This window comes from Artemia sp. Qi Xiang Cuo, chromosome 17, assembly GCF_049724085.1.
Source record: "Artemia sp. Qi Xiang Cuo chromosome 17, ASM4972408v1, whole genome shotgun sequence".
Classification (NCBI taxonomy): domain Eukaryota; kingdom Metazoa; phylum Arthropoda; class Branchiopoda; order Anostraca; family Artemiidae; genus Artemia; species Artemia sp. Qi Xiang Cuo.
The window spans coordinates 56,501,970-56,525,319 of record NC_142810.1 but is presented as its reverse complement, the minus strand read 5'-3'; the positions used below and the strand labels follow the sequence as shown (position 1 = coordinate 56,525,319).

Sequence of the window (23,350 nt, the reverse complement as noted above, 5' to 3'; positions counted from 1 at the left end):
ACAGTCCTCCTCCTTGAACACCGAGGAAAATAACTTTTTTGCATGTGTAGCACTGATGTGCTTCCTTTTTTTTTTTTTTTTTTTTTACCAGGGCTAGCGAATGACCAAAATACCACAGAAAAATTTTTATGGCTTATTCAAACGAAAATTAAATTTTTTATTGCCCTCTTTAAGTGACAAAAAAGATTGGAGGGCAGCTAACTCCCCTCCTTAAAGGCCCCTCCCCCAAAAGGCGTTCTATAAAAATTTCAAGACAGCTAATTTGTTAAACATATTCTAAAGGCTCAATAAATATGGTTTTGATGATGCTATGACCCTCTGTAGTCCCCGGGAAGAACTGTACGTGGTATCAGGAGTGTCGGTGTCGGGTGTATGGGTACACCACGTATTGGTATCAGGGTTATTGGTATTCCGTATATTGGGCATATCGGTATCAGGTGGTTTTATTTTAAAGTGGTTTTGTGCTTTCCATCATGATTGCAGTAATAGATGCAACTTAGTAAAGAGCAAACTACAGCCCACAGTAACCAATAGATGAAAAGCGCATTTTGAAAAAAAACTGCCTCATGAGAAAAACTTGTCATCTAATATTGATTCGCGATTTATGAGAGGAGTCATTTTTAAAAAAAATGCGGCAAAAATTCGATATTCGTCTTGGAGGGTGAGGGATTGAAGGGGGCAGCACATCCTTTAGACGTTTTTCGGTGATTAATCATCATTAATTACAATTAATATACGATAATCATTAAATAAGATTAATTACACGCTTAAAGCTCTAAAGCCTTAGTTCATTCGTTGTCTAGAACGTAATTAATGATGATTAATCACCGAAAAACGTCACTAAGCCCCGCCTCTTACCATCATTAATAATCATCACTCGACGTGAAATACACCTTTGCTGAAATCGGTTCCCGAAATCAGCTGCGTGTGCCTAGCCCTTTAATGTGTTAACTATCGGATTTTTTTTTTTTTTTTGGGTACGAGTGGCCGTACCCAAAAAAAGCGGCCGCTTATTACTTTTGGTTCAACAAAACCTTATCATTCGGCAATTTTGCCAACGTTTTGAGAATATTTTAATACTAAAGCACATGCAAGTGGCTTATTTGTCTTAGAAAATGGAATGTCAAATATGCAATGATAACTACTTTAAATATAGATGCCCAATCTGTCAAATAAAATAGTAAGCTTTTTGGTAAATCAGGTAGCTAGTGTAAGCATTAAGTTTTCTACTGGGCTGCCTCTGAGGGATATTATGAGGTCATAGGCCTAGGGAAAAAAATCACTTTGTAGTCTGGACAAACTCATTTAATATTTTCAAGACAGTGCTTGAGTTTGTTAAAAAAAGACACATATATATATTTTCTGGACTTCTTTCACTTTAGAGATAAAGATGACTAGAGAAAAAGACAAGATGGCTGGCTGAAACAAAAGCTAGAAAAGTGCTTTTTTTTTTTTACAGTATTTCAATTGTGTTTGTATCCTTCTTCATTCATGAAAGGAGAATTGAAGCTGTAAAACCAATATTGAAAGGTTTCCAACTCCTGAAAGTTTCATTTATCTTCCCTCATGGGCATAGGCAGCATATTGTCTAGGGGGGGGGGGCAAGTTGATAATGTGATGGAGGGCCTTTTATCAACTGATTTTCCAACCACTTGCTTTTTCAGCCATATCTAATGTAAATTTGAAGGTCTAGAGAGGGGGGGGGGGGGGTAGCCGCCCACCCTCCCTATGCCCATGTCTTCCTTCCATCATCAGATTTCCAAGATCTCAAAATCCTCTAAGGAGGCACTTTGCCAAGATCTTCACATTTCTAAGGGTCTATGCTCAAAATCACTCTGTCTAAATAGATAGGCTACCATGCTTTGATTTTTATATTGGTCATGTAAAACATTTGTCTTTCATATCAGGACAATTATTCCCCTTGAACTCAATTCCTTTATATCTTCAGACATTTAAAAATGTTAAAGAATAGCAAAAGAAACACTAAATTTAAACTTACAATTCATTGTCAAATTAACCTTTCTTTTGATTCTCAAATTCAACTGAATAAAATGAGTATGTTCAACAAAAATTTTTATCACAAGAGAATCTTATTAAATAATCTTTTATAATGAACTGCAAGTAAGGGGCAACTAGGGCCATTATTCACCAAAAATAAATATGGAATTTTTGTGACAAATGCAGGATTGTTTTTTTTCATGCTGATTATAAATATATGAAAATCATTTGGTTTATTGTTACTAACCAAAAGCTACAAATCTGAGAAGATTTGTTTGGCTTTGAAAAAAAAGTTAAATACCCCTAAAAAGCAAACAGTGAATATTTATTTTATTAGCAATTAGTGAATATTTCTTTATTACATTCATCATATCAGAGAGCCCTGCCAAAAAGGTTCAAGCTCCAATCTACAAAATTTGGAATCTCATATTTTTTCCAGAAAAAAGTTTGGGGATATATGTTTATTTGTTTTTGTTTTATTTCCAGTGGTGATCATAAAAGCAAGCATTGTAAGTGAAATTTTTTTTGGACTTTCAAAAATTACAATAAGTGATTTTCAAATGATTTTGTTTTTGTCTCCAGAACACTTCCATCAGAAATTTACAAACAAAATAAAAGAGACATTCAGAGAGTTCAACAGATTTACAACAAAAATGGTTAGAATTAGATGAAGAGCAGTTGAAATAGCAATTACTAATTTCATTGGACATTTCCTAACTATCAAGGGGAGTTAACAAGGTATAGGAGTCCAAGGTATATGTCTAGAAACTGCCCCAGTAGAGATGAAAAAATCTATAACACAACAACTTAGGATATAGCCCATAAAAATAACAAAAAATGATGTAAACAAATCTGTGGAGATAACCATTGATAAAACTTAAGTGCAGACTAACCTAATTAATAGAACAGAGATCAACATTATTAACAAATTGACAACAGTATGTTATTATAGACATAAGCACGTATTAGCTTAGGCTAGAACAGAAATTGTAAAGAAACATTGTGCAGTCATGAGAAAAACAATAACAGGAGACCTAGTGCTTTCTCTTGCAGTAGGAGGAGACTCTGGAGACTGATCCCTCTTACTGTCTGATATTGTTCCATATGTCAGAACCCATACTGCTTCTTAAATGTGAATTAGAGAAGAGAAATTCCTTATTTAATTGATCTAAAATTGTTCCCCAAGGAATACACCTTGGGATTTACTTCCGTTTTTAATATTTTTAAAAACCTGTAATGCAGTGAGTACATCCTTTGGGAATATTTTGATGATTTGCATACAAAATGGCCTAATCATTCCAATAAACAATGATTTTCAAGTAAACCAATTCATAGGAAAACAAATTAAGTGACAAGTAAACCAGCAGCAACAAGTAAACCAATGTAAAGGAATATACTGGAGTTGTTCTAAGCAAAATAGAAAAGAAACCCATACAAACGTTTCTACACAACCAGAAACTGCTCTTTAAATGAAATGCAAAGGAAAAAACAGAATAAAAAAGCTTTACTGGTCCTTTTGGCAAAAACCAAAATGATCATTGGTTGACACAATCATCCATGGGGAAAGAGAAAAAAAAAAAACAAATCAAGACACATCCTCAATCTTTCTTCTAGAATTAATTCAAAATCTCTATTTTTTGTACTTAGGAGCTTTAAACCTCTACAGTATGGTTGTTTGATATGCCAAATCTGATGAAATATTTTTTTATTGCTTGACTTTTTGTGGATGTTTCCCTCTTTCTTCATAAATTAGGCTCTGATAATGACAGGTCTTCATAAATAATGATGGGTCTTCATAAATGATGATGAGTCTTCATAAATGATGACCCATGCCCCACTTATCTGTTCTAATCACTTTCCAATGCTGTATAATAGAAATATCAAAACAAAAATATAAGGCAGGGTCCTTCAGCCAGGAGGGGGGGGGGCTGCCCCCAAGCCCCACCCCCCCCCCAAAATTAGTGTCCCATGCACAAGGAGGAGTAGGGTGAACACTCTGTGTAACCATTAAAGACATGCACATAGTTGACACTTCACTTACAATAAAATACATTTAAAATGTATTCTGTTTTTTAACTTTGCTAAGTTTAGAACTCTTAGACTTCCAAAATTTCAAATATCAGTTTGTGTATTAAACTCTCAATCCATATTCATTTGTTTTTTTTTTTAAGTAATCTTGGTTATGAGGGTGGTTTTTTCTTTTCTTTGATGTTGTCAGCATAAGTATAGTGCAAATTATCTTCTGGTCTTTAGGAAGCATAGAAGGCATTAGCCCTACTCCTCCTTATAGTAGTTTCTGCTCAATTGAAATGGTTATTTATTGCAATTTTCTATGCCCTAATAATTTCTTTTCTTTGTTAGACACTATTAATATCTGTTCTTTATAGCTGTTCAGTGGATTGTTTTTGTAATCATAAAAGGACTTGTGAGATTAGTGAAGATTTAAATACAGCTGCAAACCCACCTATGGAAAAGCCCAATCAAGAATTCCAATTCCCTACTGAAGATACAGTCCCAAAAGAAAAGTTGGAAAAACTTGGTGAGATTTTCTGCTAGTTGTGGATGAAACCATATTAACTATATTTTAAAACCTACAAACACCAGACTTTCCTTCCTTAAGCCCCTAAAACAATTGAAATATCCTACATCAAAATGTTTGACAGTTTATTGCATTTCACAAATACTACTAATTCACACTTCTCTGGTCAGTACACCCCCCCCCCCCCCCATCGGACCTTGCCTCCCTCGTTATGCTACAAAAATGTCTCTGTTTTTCCTCAATAATATTTTCCACTGTAAAACATCCAAGAAATTTCCCCCCTACATAGTTGATATGTTTTATAAGTCAATATGCTCCACCTCTTTCCTTACCAATTCCCCTTTTTACCAGTAATTGTGTAAAGTTCATATTCTTTATTTTGAACATTCTGTTTGTATAGCCTTTTTTCATTCACTAAATTCCTTAAAATAATTTTCTACCTTTGTTACCATAACAAAATTTAATAAAACATCCCCATTGATTCCCTCTTCCCTGTTATGAATGAATTTGGTTGTGGTAGTGGGGGAGGTTGCTGGTGCAGCTTTCTAGGGCTTATTTGGACATGCAAAAAAATTAACACATTACTAGTTACTTACATTAAATATTGATTTTGACATCTTGCTTTGTGTCCCTTATGTTTTCCCTGATTTTCTAACATAATTTCTTCCATTTTTATTCATGCTTTTAATTTTTGTGTTAAGTTGAACTTCCTGGGAATGTTGAACTCAGTGAAGGTCTATCATGTGCATTGAGGTAGAATGAAAATTTTTCATATCATATCTAGAAATGCTCATGTCTGCATCACAAAAACAAAAATTAATTACTGTTCAATCAAAATCTCACTTGAAAAATATTCCAAACCAAGATTTTAATAGAATGGAATTTATACAATAATTATATTAAATACAATCAAAGCCAATGCTCAGATCACCCTACACATCTTAAGTGCTCCCTAACATTATCCCAGGCAGATTCTTCAAAGTATAATAACTATAAAGTACTGTTGAATCAAAATCATACTTCAAGAACCATTCAAAACCATGTTTTCAACCAAGTGAAATTTATAAAATAATTATAGTAAATAAAATTAAAGCCAATGCTCAGATCACCCTACAACACGTAAGATCACCCAAACATTATTCTAGGCAGATTGTTCAAAGCATAATGACTAAAAAGTACTGTTGAATCAAAATCTTACTTCAAGAACCATTCCAAACCATGATTTCAATTGAATGAAATGTATACAATAATTATAATAAGTACAATCAAAGCCAACACTCAGATCACCTTGTGCAACTTAAGAATTGAATATTTTAATTCTTAAGCTGAAAACCTGAAAAACTAGAGAAATATTCATTATGTTAAACAATAATGAAACTTTGACAATGAAAAATGGACAGAAGCTATTTTTTAAGTTGTAATAACAAGTACAATATACCAATACTGATGAATAAATATATTTTTAGCAATATTTCAGTGAATACTCAAGTCAAGCTTAAAATGAACAGACATTAGTACAACCAGGAGCCTGGAAACTATCTCCTCCCCTAACTTTAAAATTTGTAAAGCCTAGTTTTTTTCTATAAATCACAGTTTTTATCTCTTGTGGTTATACCAGAAGGATGAAAAAAATACAAGGGTAGGCTAGGTATAAAAGGTTGGAGCTCTTGGTGCTGTGAGATGGGTCTCCAATCTGTCATCAGCTTCTTCCTCCAACACTAACCCCAAAAGGGAAATCTTACTTGTGTGGTCTCATTGTGGCATAGGGTGGACCTTTCACTATTTTACTTAACCAGAGCCATGACTGCAAACAGTGCTGCAGGGTTACATTGAGAAGTGGTGCCCTTCAATGAAACTATAGCCTAGTAGATGATACAGCAGTTGCACTGGATTCTTTGATAGAAAGTTCTTTTGGTTTTTGTTTGTTTTATTGAGCTTACTTGGAAATTTTTTTTAGCTAAGTTACCTATTATAGGCTGCTTCTCCACAATAACATAATAATTGTAGGCATGAACACATAGTGATTCAGAGGTAATAACCTTGAGATTGCTTGTGCAGGATTTCAATTCTTGTTGACAGAAGAGCATATCCAAATGGGAAAAACCATGTTATGACCAAGATAGACCCAGGATTTGCACAAAGCCTCCACTTATACTGGAGGTCCTATTGACTTCTTTCTGTCCAGTTCTAAGCTGGCTTAAGTGTTTTGTGTAGACTTGAGAAGATATGTTTGTCCCTGTCCTACACTGGTGTGGGACCATTTCTCTTCTTGAGACCAAAATAATTTCAATGATTTAAGTATTATGAAAATTCTAACTGGGAATGTTACATCATTAAAAAACAATTATATTATTAAGGTTTAACTGACGAATCTAGATACTTTGCATTGGATTGGGATTGCATTCGAAAACTGGATTGGGTAATTATTCTTTCCCTGGCAATTAATGCAGCCCTCTAATCAAATGATTTGCTTTAAGACAACTAATTGGTCTTTTTTTTGAAAAGGGAAGGTATGTGAGTTGAATCTTGAAATTGGGTGATATAGAATTTATTTACTCAGGCAGAAAGGATGTGGTACATCAGCAGGGAATAGGGATCTTGATGAATAAGAAAGCTGCTAAATCCTGCATAGGCTGCAAAAGTTATAATAATACATTGTTAGCTGCTTGCTTATGACAAAAAAGTGTGGGGTATCAGCTATAGTACTATTTATCTCTAGAACTTACTGACAGAGGTATTTGTGACTGATGAATTTTACTTCCAGCCACAGAAACAAATAGACAGGATCCCATGTAGAAATATGGCATTTTTATTTAGGAATTTTAGTGCACAGGTTGGTGGAAATAGTGATAGATAGTGTCCTTGGTAAAAATTAGTGTTGGAAAAGAAAATAGTAATACTTGTGCACTGTTGTGATTTAGTAGGTGTAATAACCTAGTTATTTCCAATAGCCTATAGTACTTGATCATAAGGTGGCACAAAAGTTAACATGTTGTTCAAATGATGGTAAAATGGCCAACCTTATTGATTATTTTAATGTTTATATTGTATGATTTGATAGAAACTTTCCAGGAAATATTGAATACTGAACTAGAGAGTCTGAAATTTGACAATGTAGAAGATTGGTGGAATAATTTTAGGAAATTATTATTTTTAAGTCGAAAATGGTGTATTTTGGAGGAGAATAAAAATGTAGCTAGAAATGCTTATGAAAATGCTTTAAGTTTAGTAGTGAGGAGGGGGTTTGTACAAGAAATATTTGATTTATAGATCATATGAAAATAAGAGGAATGTAAGGAAAGTGGAGAAGGCATTAAAATATGAATTAAGGAGTTGTGAAATAGAGGTCATGAAGAAAATTGTGGAAGATCTGGAAGATGCAGCCAAACGGCATAATATTGGAATTTTGTACTGGCAGGTTACTAAATTAAGTGGGAACAGTCGATCTAGACTTGTTGCTGGTAAACATAGGAACGGGGCCACAATTAATGATGTGCCCAAAAAGGGGCCATAATTGCTGATGAGGACAGAGTTTCAGAGAGAATGCCAGAATATTTTGAGAATGTACTAAACCGTGATAAAGCTACAGGAAACGATATAGAAAAGAATGGAAAGGTTTGTGATACTCTGGAAGTGAGGGAATACATATATTTTGTGAGGCAGAATAATGGATAGTGCTAAAAGGATTAAAAAACGATAGGGCTCAAAATGTTGATAGTTTGGTAAATGATTTTTTTTAATATGGTGGTTGCAAAGTTAGAGACACGTTGCTGTACACTATGAATATGAATTAAGAAATAGGGAAGTGCCTTGTGATTTCATAAAATTTTTAATTGAACCTCTGTTTAAAAATGGTGATAAGAGTGAGTGTGGTAATTATAGAGGCATTAGCTTGGTTTCTATAGGAAGCAAATTACTTAGAATGATGGTACTTTTTAGACTTTGGATGTATATAAAGGTTTTAAAGAGAAGGTTGTATGGCTTCAGGAAGAGGAGATGATTTTTCAGCAAGAATTTCACTCTTAGTTAATAATCAAGAATGGCCTGAGTGATCGGACCCCTGTAGTGCTCAATTTTATAGGTTATGTGCAAGCGTTGGATTCAGCTGAGGTTCTATCCTTGTATGATATACCAGGTAAAAACATGATAGTGATTCCTGCTATGTACAAGAATAACTTTGCTGCAGTAAAGGTAGGAAATGAGGCTAGTAGTGGTTCTCTTATTGAGTAAGAAGTTAAGCCGGGGTGCATTCAATCCCCATTTAAATGGATCATTTTGATGGACTTTGTCCTACGGAGCATAGCTAAGGCTATGGGAGAACATGGAATCAGATGGGGAAGTAAAACTCCTAGCCTTATATTATGCCAACTATTTTATAATCCTAGATTAAACTGGTAGCAAATTGAATGAATTTTGTAGTTTTAAGAGTTCAGGGTGCCAAAATAGGTTTGAAGATTAATGATAAGAAGACTAAGTTGCTGTGACTATGAGTAAGTGAACATGAAGAGGTGGTTTTGGGTACCAAGAAGATCGATCAACCAGGCAGCTTCATTGACCTAGGTACCATTGTTAGTTAAGACGGTACAGTGAAGATGTTAAAAGTAGAATAGCCAAGGCCAAGGCTTTTTCACAATTGAAAAAAGTCTGGAAGAATAGGAAGATAGGTCTGCAAACCAAGATTAGAATATTCGAAGCGACACTGATAATACTGGTCAAGTATAATTGAAGAGTTTGCGCTCTGAAATATGGAGGAGGATTTAATAAATGTTTCCCAGAGAAATTGTCTACAGATTGTTTTGGGTACATGCCAGACTAACTATATTTTAAATAGTAAGCTGTACAAAAATGTTGCTCAATTCTGCTTTCTATGGGTATAATGAGAGGAATGTTTAGATGGCTAGGACACTATCTGCAGATGAAGGATGACAGATTGCCAAAGATTGTCCTTGTCAGCAAACCATCTAGGCCAACTGAAAAGTAGGTTGTTCCCGAATGTGATGTGAGGATGTCCTAAGGTAAGATTAAAAGGAATTTGGATCTTCATGGAAGTGTGTAAAGAGAGAGGCTTTGAATAGGTTGAGATGGAGGAGGAGCTTGCATAACTGTGTTGGCTGCTGGTGACTTGGTGCTGCAGTGATTTTTTAATAATAGTAGTATAAGATATGACAAAATTAAAGAATGGAAGTGGATTTCTCTATGAAAAGTTTAGCTTCTAACTTGACAACTTCTAACAATGATAGACTAATAGATTTTAAGTTTTTCGTCTCGTGATTCTAATGAGGTATATTTTAATCAAGCATGTATTTGATGCCAGTCTTGCCCTTCTTGGGTAGGATACATAATGAATATGACTTGTTTTGTTTTATGTCCGGGGGGGGGGCACCAACGAAACTTTGGCCCCCCTTTGGTGTCATTACCCCTCTACCCATGTAATTAGTGCAACTTTCAAACTCCTTAAAGGGAGGGGGGTATGCATCCCTAAAACAGCCCCTTTATCCAAGCGTCTTTGGTATATTTAATTTGCTTTAATCATTTTATATTTCTATTCTTAGCTGAATCTCAGAAATTGAAAGCCCTGCTTAGTAATCCACATTTGAGAGACATGCTCCAGGCCTTAGGCGCTGCAATTAATAAGGAAAAGGCAATGCAGGCTGCAATGTTGGAACCAATTTTTACTGAATATGCAGATACAGTCCTAGAAATTGTTGGTAAGTCTGCATTCTTCATTATCGTTTCTTCAGGAATTGAATATTAGTCTTTCAAGTTCAAGGAAGTTTGATTTGGCCCAAAGAATACATGCAATGGGGTTATATCCAGGATTTAACTTTGGGGGAGGTCACGAAAAACTACGTTTTTTTTATGTTTTTACGAGTCGGACAAACATTTCGGGTGGGGGTTTGTTCAAACGCACTCCTGGATAAGCCCTTGGTGGCAACCCACATTTTTAAAAACAAATAATTAACAACAACAAAAAAACAAATTAGATAATTTACATAACAAACACTATAAGATGTCCATCAATAACTGTTCTACAATAATAGTAATATAAATAATAATAAAATAATAGATAAATAAAAACTATTAATCTTTTCCCATTCCTAAGAGCCCTCTAATTTACTTTTAAACAACCGGAGGTACTCAGTCGCCCAAGTGACAATCACCCACATGAAGTGTAGAAAATGTGGTAGGGAAGCTGGCCTTGGTCTATAGTAATATAAATAATAATAAAATAATAGATAAATAAAAACTATTAACCTTTTCCCATTTCTAGGAGCCCTTCAATTTACTTTTAAACAACCGGAGGTACTCAGTCGCCCAAATGACATCACCCACATGAAGTGTAGAAAACGTGGTAGGGAAGCTGGCCTTTCTATTCTATAGAAAACCACGAAATTATTCTAACGACGGGTTTTATAATTTGGGAGAGACCTGTAATATACTAAAATAATTATGAAACACCTAAGGACTTAATTCAATCCAACTTTGGTAAGCAAAAATTTCTGACTGGTAGTCACGTAACTGTCCTACATTAATGAGCCAAGCCAATCACATCAAGGATTGCCATGCACATCTCAAGAAGAAATTGTCGTTTTTTTCAATCTCCTATTATATTTGTATACTCAGATATTGACATTTCATATTCTTTCTTTTAACCTCAAAATTCTAGCCTTAAAGAAATTTCATAACTCTTACTCCTAAGGATTGTGTCTGACATGTTCCCACTTCTGAGGTAATTGCCAAAGACTGTTTTCTAAGCTGTCTTGGAAGGGAGGATCAACAAGGTTATTGTATGTTTAATCACACTTGTCCTTTTTATCTAAATTTCTTTGCTGACTTCCCCCTCCTCTGAAAGGAGATTAGTAAGCAGTTTTTGGTAGTTGTCTTAGAAGTGTGAAAGTATCTGCTGCTACCTTTAGGTGTGACATTGTTTAAAGTACTAAGGACACCTGACATAGAATGTAATTTATTAAACTGGTCAATAGTAATCTCACACTGGCATATATATCTTAAATTGACGTGATAAACAAATCATTCATTTTTTAAGGAGATGGATAGCTCACTTATATAACGTTTTTCAATGGGAACGTTTGTGGCCAATGTCAAAAATAAAGAACATGTGCTGTTAAACAAGCAGAAGAACAGCAGAAAATGACCAAAAAATAAATAAATCAGCATATAGCCTTAGAAAGTGTTGTTTTCTTGTATGTTCTGGTAAAACCGAAATCAGAACCTAGTTCAGCAAAGCTTTTTTCTTTGAAAAATACTTTTAAGGAATGCTTCTAGAAAAGAGCTTGGCTAGACTAGGCCTAGTCTTGATGTTACTAGGATTTTTGACATTCCAGGATCTTTTAACCATGAAGCAGTGTAAAGGTAAACATTAATGATTCTAAAAGGAAGGATCAATATATAGGCTACCCTACTGGTAGTTTTACAGACCTAATGACTTCCAACGATAGCTTACCTTATGTAGGCTAAGGTAAGGCACCTAGTAGGTTGTGCGATTTGCTTGAATGTTTTGATATAAATCTACCTTATAGTTACTGTGTAATAGTAGCGTATACTTTATATGCTTTTTTTATATTAGAAACACATATACTTGGGTGAGCACTGTTTGACTAGGCCTATTAAAGTCATTGGTTCTTTATACTCTAAGCAACAAATATTGTCATTTACTCTTATATACAAAGCACTATAAAATCAAAGCAATAGGCAATATTGTGTTTCCTTTAAACATGGAGAATGATATAAAGTCTTCTGTATGACTTTTTAAACATCAAATTATTATAGAGAAATATGAATAAAGTTAAACAGAATGCTTTTTGGTTTTCTTATTTAATATATGATCCACTAAAATGTCATACAAAAGAAATTACATTACCCCACTGTTACATAGAGAAAACAACAAAGTCATACAGATGGCTTTTCATAGTTCCAATTGCAGTTCAGGCAACTTGGTGGTCACATATCAATCCTAAAACTTAGTCAACCTACTTGAGAATTTATGTGGCCAGGAAAATTAGGCTTAGGATGCTTCTTCATCAGCAAGTTCCATAGACATTGTCTGTTGTGAGTCAGCCCAAAAATCTTAGTCATCTCTATTGTAATTCAAGTAGACTTTCCAAGTAGGCCTGTCCGCCTAGAGTCTAAGGCATTTTCACCAAGTTTTAGGATTAACATGACCACTTAGTCACCTGGACTTGCAGTCCTCAGTCAGAAAACCCAATCTATAAGCCAAGACAGTTACACTAAAACAGAATTAATTGAAAATTGGTTGACTGAAAAGTTGCCTGGCCTTGTATGCAAACAAGTGGCATAGGGTCTACCTGCCTAAAGTCTTAGACAGGCAACCCAGTTTATAAGCTCAGACAGTTACACTAACACAAAATTCATTCAAAATCGGTTGACCCAACAGGTGGCCTGGATTTGCAGGTGAACAAGTGACATAAGGTCTGCCTGCCTATAGTCTCAGGCAGGGGCAGCTGAGTTTTAGGACTGTCGTATGAACATCAAATACTCAGAGACAGACCAGCAACAATAATAATAATTAATTGAATTTTCAGAACATATATCCTATAGGCCTTCAAAAAATTATGGGTATTTATTAGTGAAAAGGATGTCACAGTGTTATACTAAAGCAATGCAGGAAAAAAAGGTACTGTTCTAATATCTGGGGAACATGCGAGAAGTGAAGTTTGGTTAATGCTAGTGAAATAAAACAAAATAGGATAAAAATATAATAGTTTAGAAACAAATTTTGGCTGTATATTTGCACATTAGGAGGGTGGGGGTAAAGCATAGCATATAATTAATACATAAACTAAACTAACCTAGGTACCTTTTTTTCTCCTAAACCTCAAAAAACTAAAGCTTGAATATAGTTCCTGGAGTGAGAAATCCCTTGTTTATAGAGCATAAGATAGGAAATTACTGGGTAATGTTATCTGTTCTTGGCTTTTCTCAAGTTGCATTCTTGCATGTTGCCCATATATTAGAACAGTACCAAAAACAAATTAGTGGAACAAAAGAGGAATTATATTAAGAACAAAATTAGAGAGTCATGGCTTCTCTGAATGACAAATGTTGATTAAATAAATCAATACTATTAGATCATTATCTGTCATTGTTAATTTGTAATATATATTATTGTATTATGAATCATATACAATATATTATTGTGTTGTTTGTACTTGCCATTTTACGCTGTTTATTTTAATTCAGAATTAGGCCACATAATTTTGTGGCGCCAATCATGAGAGGGGGGAGCAGTTGCCTCAGTTATACTTTCAGAAATACCTTCTTAGTTCTATGTTGTTACTTTTTGTTTTATCATGGCTTAATGGTTATTTTGCCCAATTTACATTTTGAGAGTTGGAATCACTGACATAATTACCAGATACAAATCATCAGCACAACTGGGTTATATTTTGTTTAGTGATGAGCCTGAATAAAAGACTCTTACTTAGTTACTTCATAATAAATAAATGATTATGGTTATTAGACTTTGAATTTTATACAACGAGCCTCTGCTTTACTCCCCCCCTAGTATGGAAATATATAGCCTAAGTCAGCTTCAATCATTAGTCAGCTACATATGACCTATTTTTCTCCTTAGCCAGTTATTTAAAGAAGCAAATTTTTGAGCATAGGGTTACTAGGTTTCTATGGCTGTTCTGAGCCTTCTAGCCCCTTCAGGGCTAATTAATAGTCCCTGTAAAGTGATTATTTAATTATAAAAGAGCATGAAAAATACTCATTATTTTTAATTGTGCTGAAATGCTAAATTTAGTTGAAAACTGCAGTCTAGGCTATGTACCGAAAATATGGTGTTGATTTATAATTCAGGGTATATTTTTCACCATTATGGAGGGAGGGAGGGGGGAGTCTTTATAAATTTAGCTATATATGGATTTGCAATGGAGTTCTGACTATACGTGTGTCTTATTTTTTAGGTCAGACCATATTAATATTAAATTAGGCTAATCAGAAAACTTTGAATATAGCTTTGAACTTAGAAGCTTATTTTTTTTTTATAATGCCCTTTGCCTATCACATTTAAAACAGTTGAAATGGGTGACTTTGATATTGATTGTTTTTTTTTTGCTCTTTTGAATTCTTAAAAAGATATCTTGTATTAAAAAAAGGTTCTATGAAGGTACTATCACTTAAATATAATAGCTCCCTATGCCCCCCCCCCCCTCTGGATACCATCTTGATAGGATACCGTCTGTGCTTTAAATAACAAAAATATTTAACTTATTGGCACCCCTTCTTTAAAAAAAAATCGAGGTATTATTATTTAAATATTATAGCTCACTACTCCCCCCCCCCTCTCTGGATACCACCTTGATAAAATACCATCTCTGCTTTAAATTAGAAAAGAAAATGGGGGATCCCTGCTTTCAATAAAAAAAATTTCGAGATATTATCATTTAAATGTAATACTTCCCTCCCCCTCCTCTGGATACCACATTGATAGGATACTGTCTCAGCTTTCATTAGAAAAATAAGTTACTTAATAATTAACTAGGTCACTATATGGTTCAAACAAACACGCAAAATAACGTTAAAAACCTTAGTGTTCCTTGAAAAAAATTGAAGGTATGAGTAAGGGGGTACAAAGACAACAACAAAAATGTCGAAATTACTCAGATATACCTCAAATTATTGGAAAACTGAGTCATAGATAAACTGAGTCATAGATTTGCCGTGGCATTCAATAAGATCCAAAGAATACAATTAAAAGGGAGCACACACAAAAGCCAAATTAGGCCAGTAGCCTATGAGAAATCACAAAATACCCAAGACAATGGACAAGTCTTAATGGGGGGCCTTGGGTCTATCAAAATATTTCAATGGTTTCCTAGGGAATTTGATATCATTTTCTTCTGTCTCCATTTTAAATGAAAAAAAATAATTAACCTTTTGTGGTCCCTGCTTTCAATAAAAAAAATGAGGTATTATCATTTAAATATAATAGTCCCCTATCCCGCCTCCTATAGGTGTTTACAATTAACAATTTATTTTTGTATCATATTTTTTATTTAACTTCCAATTAAATCGTTAATTCACAAACCTTGTACAGAGATTAGTCTCTAGCTTAATTGGTCAAAATAGATGTTTTTTTTAGGGATTCAATTTGAAAATAGAATTCTTGACAACAAACAATGTAAGAAATAGCGATTGGGAAACTGCATCCGAAATGATTTGAACTCATTTCATAAAGATGATCCTGTTTTTTGTCAACATATGAAGAACTGTGTATATTGCAATATTTGCAATTGCATATGTCTCTTTTTTATGCAAAGTAACAAAAGAGACGAAAATTAATGAACAAGAGAGTAGTGCAGAATTATAGTATGCCAAGTAATATTTGGCAGGGAAAGTCACTGGTGATAAATCGCTAGGGGTGGCACCGTGTTTGCGTGGTTTTCGGGCATTTGGGGAACACAATTTTTTTTTCGGGGTGGCGCATACATTTTCGGGGAAATACCCGAAAATTCGGGGATAGTGCAAGCCCTGCTTGATTTCTAATCAGGAAAATCGAAATACTAAACCACACGAGAAGGAAAAGCTCTGACTTTGCGGTTGACGCACTAAAGAGTTGCCGCAAAATCAATTTGAAATCGACCGAACGCCGCCGCCTCTGTCGGCGGCGGCGCGCTGGTGGCGTTACGGCACTTCGGTGGCGCCAGGCCTCTCGTCAGTGGCGTTTGGTCGATCCACCGGTGCGGCGTCAGGGTCTAGCTGGAACAAGTATCCTGAAATGGTATCTTGCATACCATCTAGCGCTTGGTCATCATCAAAATATTTTCTGACGCATCAGAAGTAACTTTCTGAACTTGAGGTCATATTTTTTCACAAAATGTATTTTCACTAATATATATATAACATTCAACAGATTTTGTAAATTTGAATTTTCACAAATGAAAAACAGTGTCGGATTCGTAGGAAATAGTTTTCGCTAATATTATTCAGCTCCGAAGTTTATCGTTGTTTTATTATTGACAACACTGTTTTGCGAATTTATGCAAACTAAAAATGCTAATAGTAGCTAAACAAAAACTCGTAGGAAACCCGGATTTTCAGGTATGAATAGACCTAAAATAGATTAAGAGGGCTAAATGTGTTTTCATTTTGGTGTCCTTGGTACTTTAAGCTAATTTACCCTCAAGATCGTCACTATTTTTTTTGTTAATTTCACAGCATTCTTGAATATGCCAGATGACTGTTACGACCTTTAGGTGAAACGAAGACGAATATTGTTGCAGCTAGTTGTAGTTGAATATGTCATATGACTGTTACGACCTTTAGGTGAAACGAAGACGACTAATGTTGCAGCTAGTTGTCGTTGAATATGTCAGATGACTGTTACGACCTTTAGGGGAAACGAGGACGACTAAAATGTTGCAGCTAATTGTCGTTGAATATGTCAGATGACTGTTACTATCTTTAAGTGAAACGAAGACGACTAATGTTGCAGCTAATTGTTGAACCGTAACCGAGCCGTTCCGTTTGAACCGAACCGTTCAGTTTCAAAGCACGATGTAATTGTCAAGCTTTGATTTTCTTCAAAACAATAAATTAAAAAAATATAATGCAGATTGAAAATAAAATACAATGCCTTGATTTCAGATAGAATGAAATTTTGTGTTTTATATGTTTGGGTAATAGGTTTTGCCATGTGATATTTGGAGTGCCCTGAGTAAGCAGGCATGAAAACTTGTAAGCTGCAGCTCGAATATCTGAAGTGAAGTGCTTGATTTAATTGGCTAATTGCTTCAGAGATGCTTTTTGTGTCATTTTTAGATTTTTTAACTCGAAATTTTAACAGATAAACACACAGTAGGTGTAGTTAAAAAGGTAGAAAAATAATTTTGAAATATGTTACTCGCAGCGCAAAAGGGCTGCCTAAGTAAAGAACAAATTGGCTTTAATATTTTCTTGTTGTTATTTTCACCAAATAATGGAAGGAGTTACCATAGAAGCTTATGAGGGGGCTAATTCAATTGTAAATTGAAAGCTCTAGTTATTTTTCAGAGTCAATAGCGATTGGAGGGCTTTGATTGGGGTAAGGGTTGTAAATTATGCAAAATGTCTATTGTTTACATATAGGGTTTGTTATTTGGAAAAGGAAGGACGTTTTTGATTCTAGGTCTCCAAAAAGGCTTTACTGAGATTACTGAGATAAAACTTTCAAGGAATATTAAACAAATCAAAACACACTATGTGCATGGCAGTTTTCAAAAGAGCGTATCAGCAGTATCTGAAGAACCAGCTAAGGGTATTAATTTGAAACTTTCGGGATATGCTACGGGATATGCGGGATCTGCTACTACTATTACTACTGCAGCTGCTACAACTGCTGCTACTGCTATTACTAAGGCTAAGGTTGGAACTTTCTGGGAATGTTGAAGGGAATGATGACCTAAACTCAAACACAGTATGTGCTATCAGGAAAAGGGTGCATCAGCAATATATCAGAAACAGCTTAGGGAATTAATGTGAAACTTCTAATGCATTTTGAGGTTGATGTTCAACTAACCAAATGGTGCTATATTCATACTACTACTACTACTGCTGCTGTGCCTGTGAGTACTTACGACTGCGGCTACTTGTGACTACGAATGGGGCCATTTGCGACTGCGAATGCTTGTGACTACAACTGTGACTTTTTGTGATAGCGATTGCGACTATTTACGACTGTGACTGTAACTACTTGTGACTGTGACTGAAACTAGTTCCGACCACGATTGCCTGTCATTGTGGCTGCAACTATTTGAGACTACGACTAATTGTCACGGCGACATCAACTACTTGCATTTGATACTACTTGCGATTGCAACGGTGACCACTAGTGATCTTTCCTACTTGCAATCGTGACTGCGACCACTTGCGACTGAGACTGTAACTGCTTAAGACTACGACTACTTGCGCCTGCAACATACTGCGACTGTTACTATTTGTGACTACGCCCACTTGCAACCGAGACTACCTGTGTCTGTGCCTACTTGCGATTGCCACTGAGATAGTGACTACGGGTACTTGTGACTGCAACAACTTGCTAGTGCAACTGTGACTGCTCGTGAGTGTCACTACTGGTAGTTGCGACTTCAACTGCTTGTGATTAATTGTGATTCTGAATGAACCTACTTGCGACTACAACGACTGCAGCTACTTGTCACTGCGATTACTTTGTGACTGTAACTACTCTTGGTTTTGATTTTGACTAAGAGAGCTACTACGACTCCTGGGGACTGCAACTACCTGTTACTGTGACTGTTGGGACTGGAACTGCGACTACTTGTGACTATGATGGCTTGAAATAGTGATTGTCCAAATTAGCGATACTACTTACAATTGTGACTGCAGATATTTGCAATTATGGCTAGTACTACTGCTTTGATTGCGACTTTTACTTCCTCTTCTACAACTAGTGCTGCTGACACTACTCATACTACTATCCCTATTACTACAGCTGTTGAACCAAAACAAAATAGTTTAAGTACATCCAGGTTGTAAAAATAGAATATATGTAATATTTCAGGAACAGAATAGGCTTATTAAGTTGAAACTTTTAAGAAAAACTGAGGGGTATTCACAATCATGTTTAAAAAAGCTCCAGACAATCCAGATTGTCAATAAAGTCTCTGTAATATCCTAGGAGAAGCTAATGGTATGACATTGGAATTTTCAAAGCATGTTGTTGAGGATGTTGATTTAAAACAAAAGACATTATAATCAACCAAGGTTTTCAAAATGGAATATCTTTAGTACCTAGGGAAGGGCCAAGTCTACTTACTTATAACTTTCGGGGCACCTTCAAGAGGAAATTGAACTCGATCCAAAGAACCTATGTTTATCCAGGTTTTCAAAAAGGCATATTTGCAATTTCTCAGCAATGGATAAGTTTGAAATTCCAGCCACATTGAAGGAAGGTTGATTAGTATTGGTCTATACTTAAGGCGGTGAGATGATGGGTGCCAGAATGGCTTAAGCGTTTTGGAAGCTCAAGGATTATGTACATTTCCAATTTGTTCATTTTTATAGTATCCCATGTATCTATCTTTCCCAAACTCTATAGTACAATTATTATGAAAAAAAGTTTGCAAAGTTTTGTCCCATATGAACTAGCAAGCCAAAATGTTCAGTTTAAAGGACGAAAACCTAAAGTAGCTTTACAAATTTATTGAATTTTAAAAATAAATTTAAAAAAACATTCTCCAAACTAGATTTTTCAAAAACCTATACTTAACCTAGGGTCACCTGAAATATAGTCAAATAGTAATTCATCAAAAAAAAAAAACATCAATCCTTATCAATAAAAGCCTGAAACCAAAAAGAAACAAGATCTACAATAAATAATCAAGTCAAGCTCAAAACGAGCAAGGAATACCGCAGTCAGGAGCAAAGCTAACATCCCCTATACCTTCTAAAGACCAGAACCTCTTTTGTGTTTTACTGAAAACAATACATATCTTAAGCGTGTTCTATTTTGTAATGTAATTAATCCCGAAATTGGTAAAAGTTTCAGGATTGAAATTGCTGAAACTGTACATTTAATTATTCAGTTCGTTATTGTACTTGAAAATAATTATTTATTATGTTACTAGTTGTAAATTAAGAATTAGTCATTTTATAGTTAGGAAGAAAAGGCTAGTGTGGTGATTTTTTTTTCTTTTTCGTTGATCGAATGATAAATAAAACACAAAGCTTGACATAAAAATAGTTTTCAAGCCCCATTCTATACAATATATGGACTAAGGACTTAATATGGACTTTGCAAATTAAGACGTGATATCTTCAAATATTACACAGCCAATTAGGGCACAACCCAATAAAGTAAAATAAAATGAAATGCTTTCCATGAAATATATTAACTGCTTTCAGATTTTTCAAGAAAGCTTATAGCAATTTTGAAACTTTGTATTCGCGTATTTGTCAATGACAAGTCGGCATAATCCTTGTAATACTTTGAGAAATATTCGTAAAATAATTCTGGATTTTTTTTTTCGTGTTTGTAAATCAATCATATAATAAGATAAATGAAAGGAATGGGCAAAGGTTTTGCAAATCTTTCAATTTTCTCGACTATAGTAGCGTTTGGTATTGTTGAATTTTCTTAGCGCGCAATTCAGTTTTAAGTTGTTAAGTAAATGTCAGTTTTCTTCATACAGGGGTGGGGGGGGGGGATGTTGGTACTTGATTTCAGTATCCAGTAAATTTTAAACTCTAAGTCGTTTCATCAAATCGAACTTTGAAAAAATAAGCTTCTCTAATAACGTAATGCCTCATTTAGACTAAATTACCGCAAATTAGTGTTGTAAAATTAACGTTAAAATTGGTAAAATAAAGTAAAATTGGTAAAATAAGATAAAATTGGTAAAATAAGATACTCCCTAGGAGGCACAGGGTAAAATTGATGTTTTAGAGTTGCCCTGTATCGAGAAGACCAGTTGAGCATTTCTTTTTAAGTGTCAATTTCAGCTTTTAATGGAATTTTTGATGACTCCGATTTTCCTGGGCTTCAAAGATGTAATTCCCCTTCGTCTAGGGTTCCATCAATTTAATTAGTAGTCTAGTTTACGCCTTTGGTAATCTTTTGCCCATGGTAATACCTCAGCACTTGGGCATCGTCTGATTTTGAGCCATCTATTTTGTAAAAAAAAACAAAAAAAAAACATTATTTGGGAGTAAAATCATGTTAGGAATTATTTTTTTCTACATTTAAACCTAAGAAATTTTACCCTAATAGCCTTGAATATTTAAATAGCCGCATTCAGCCACATTTCTCATATTATATATAAATTATTTTTTATCTATTTATAAAAGCACCGAATACAAATAAAAAAGGGGTTTGTAACACTTGATGATTTTGATTAACGAAGCACTGGATCATAATAGCAGTAAATTCAGTCACTTTCAATCATTAAGACCGTCTTCAACAAAATCTGCCGGTAAATCTAACTCCTCTCCCTTCGGACTCCGATTCTGATTCTGGATGACTCTGCCTGTTACGAACCCCCACCCCCCTGAAATAAACCCCAACACAAGTCCTGGATACAGCCCTGAGGATTTTATACCAATTTCTACCTCCAACATCCCCTCGTCTCTCCCTTAGAACTAATTCTGTATTTATCAGAACATTCTTTCAAAACAACTGCTGAAACACAAGGGTCATTAAACTGGAATAAGAATTTCTATGAGACACTGTAGTCAGAAACAAATGATTTTATTGTATTTCATTGAAAAGCAGGGTAAATCATACATAGGGAAACTTAAACTTTTAATGTTCAATTTCATAAGACCTCTTCATAGTCAATTTGACCACCCCTTCCACATGAAGTGCCTCTAGAGCAAAATAAATAAACGAATATTAAAATTTTAAACTCTATTGGGTCTTTACTATAGGCAATGCTGAACGATTGCCTCTGACTTAAACAGGAGAGTAGAAATTTCAATTTCCATTATAATGAAGATCCGGAGTTACCCAGGCGGAAAATGGGGGGATATCCATGGGGTAGGGGTGAATTCTTCCACAGAGCGTTTTTCCGGAGGGGGGGGGGTAAACGATGGTTCCCGGGGAACGACTACATAACGCAAGATTTCTGTGGGATGTGAAATTTAGAATAAAAATGAGGATATTGATTCTGCTTTGGCCCTCCACATCGTTGAAAGTCAAGATCATTTAGTTCTTTTTGAATAGGCAACTTTAATATCTGAAGCAAATGACTTCGCATATTCTTTAAGGAAGGCAATTGAAATCCATAAATAGAGACCTTGCTTTAAATAGAGATATTGAAGATATTCCTGTAAACCCAATTTATAATAGCTTAAAATTAATAATTTAAATGACATTTTTTCTTCAGTTTAAATTAAGATCATCTGACCACACTTTAAATGCGAATAGTCTTTCATTTATTCTGGCTTGGTTTGTTTGATTCAGTCTTTCTTCTAATCTGCTAAGAATGAAAATTGCAAGCCCTCGTAAAATATTTCAGTAAAATATGTAAGATACCGGTAAAATACGTAAGATGCTGGTAAATTGGTAAAATACGTAAATTACGTAAATAGGTAAATAACATGAATAGGTAAAATACCAATTTTACGGTGGTCCGGAAAATTACGGTAGAATACGACCAATTTTGCCAGTTACAACACTGTAATTTTGCCAGTCGTATAATTTTTAGAAATGTGTTCACGTCCTTTTGACACATTCAGCCCTACAATTGATTTAGCCACAGTAGTGGTTTTAGGCCTCATAATTGGACGGAGGTGGGGGGGGGTCAAGGTATACCATAGAAGTGTAAAAATTTAAAATATAAGGAATTTAACGTCATAAGAACTGGGGGTCGGGCTGCAGTCCCCTCCCTGCCCAGGCCTAGAACCGCCACTGTTTAGCCGCAGTCCAAATTGGTCACATTCTAATCTGAAATGAGATCGCGTCCTTGCGACTATTTATAGTATATGCATTAGTCATTTTCTTTGACTAGAAGTCATTTTCAGCTATCACTGATTGTAGGGGATACTTACGCGACAACTGTGAAATTTACTTAGTAGGCTCCTCTTACTATGATTCTATTTACAGTGTCCTTTTTTTAGGAGAAAAATTTTGATTTTCTACAATGATATGTGGTTGTAATTCAAGAGGATTTAAGAAGACAAGAAGTTGAAGAAGGCATAATTAATTTTTGGTTATTATATTTTATTTTACAATTTGGCATACAAGTTTTTCTCTATACTTATTTATCTTTATATTTACATACTTGTTTCTCTATATTGAAAGATCAGAAAAATATTTCGTTTGTATAAGAG

General features: G+C 34.8%; 1 protein-coding gene across 1 annotated transcript; it reads left to right on the top strand.

The window, feature by feature from the left end:
• Positions 1-1,045: 1,045 nt before the first annotated feature.
• On the top strand, positions 1,046-23,296 carry LOC148942391 (zinc finger HIT domain-containing protein 3). Its single transcript, XM_089102908.1, has 4 exons — positions 1,046-1,180; positions 4,386-4,537; positions 10,090-10,245; positions 23,138-23,296. The coding sequence occupies exons 1-4, from the start codon at positions 1,116-1,118 to the stop codon at positions 23,149-23,151; spliced, it is 387 nt and encodes a 128-aa protein (XP_088959034.1). The 5' UTR covers positions 1,046-1,115; the 3' UTR covers positions 23,152-23,296.
• Positions 23,297-23,350: the final 54 nt, after the last annotated feature.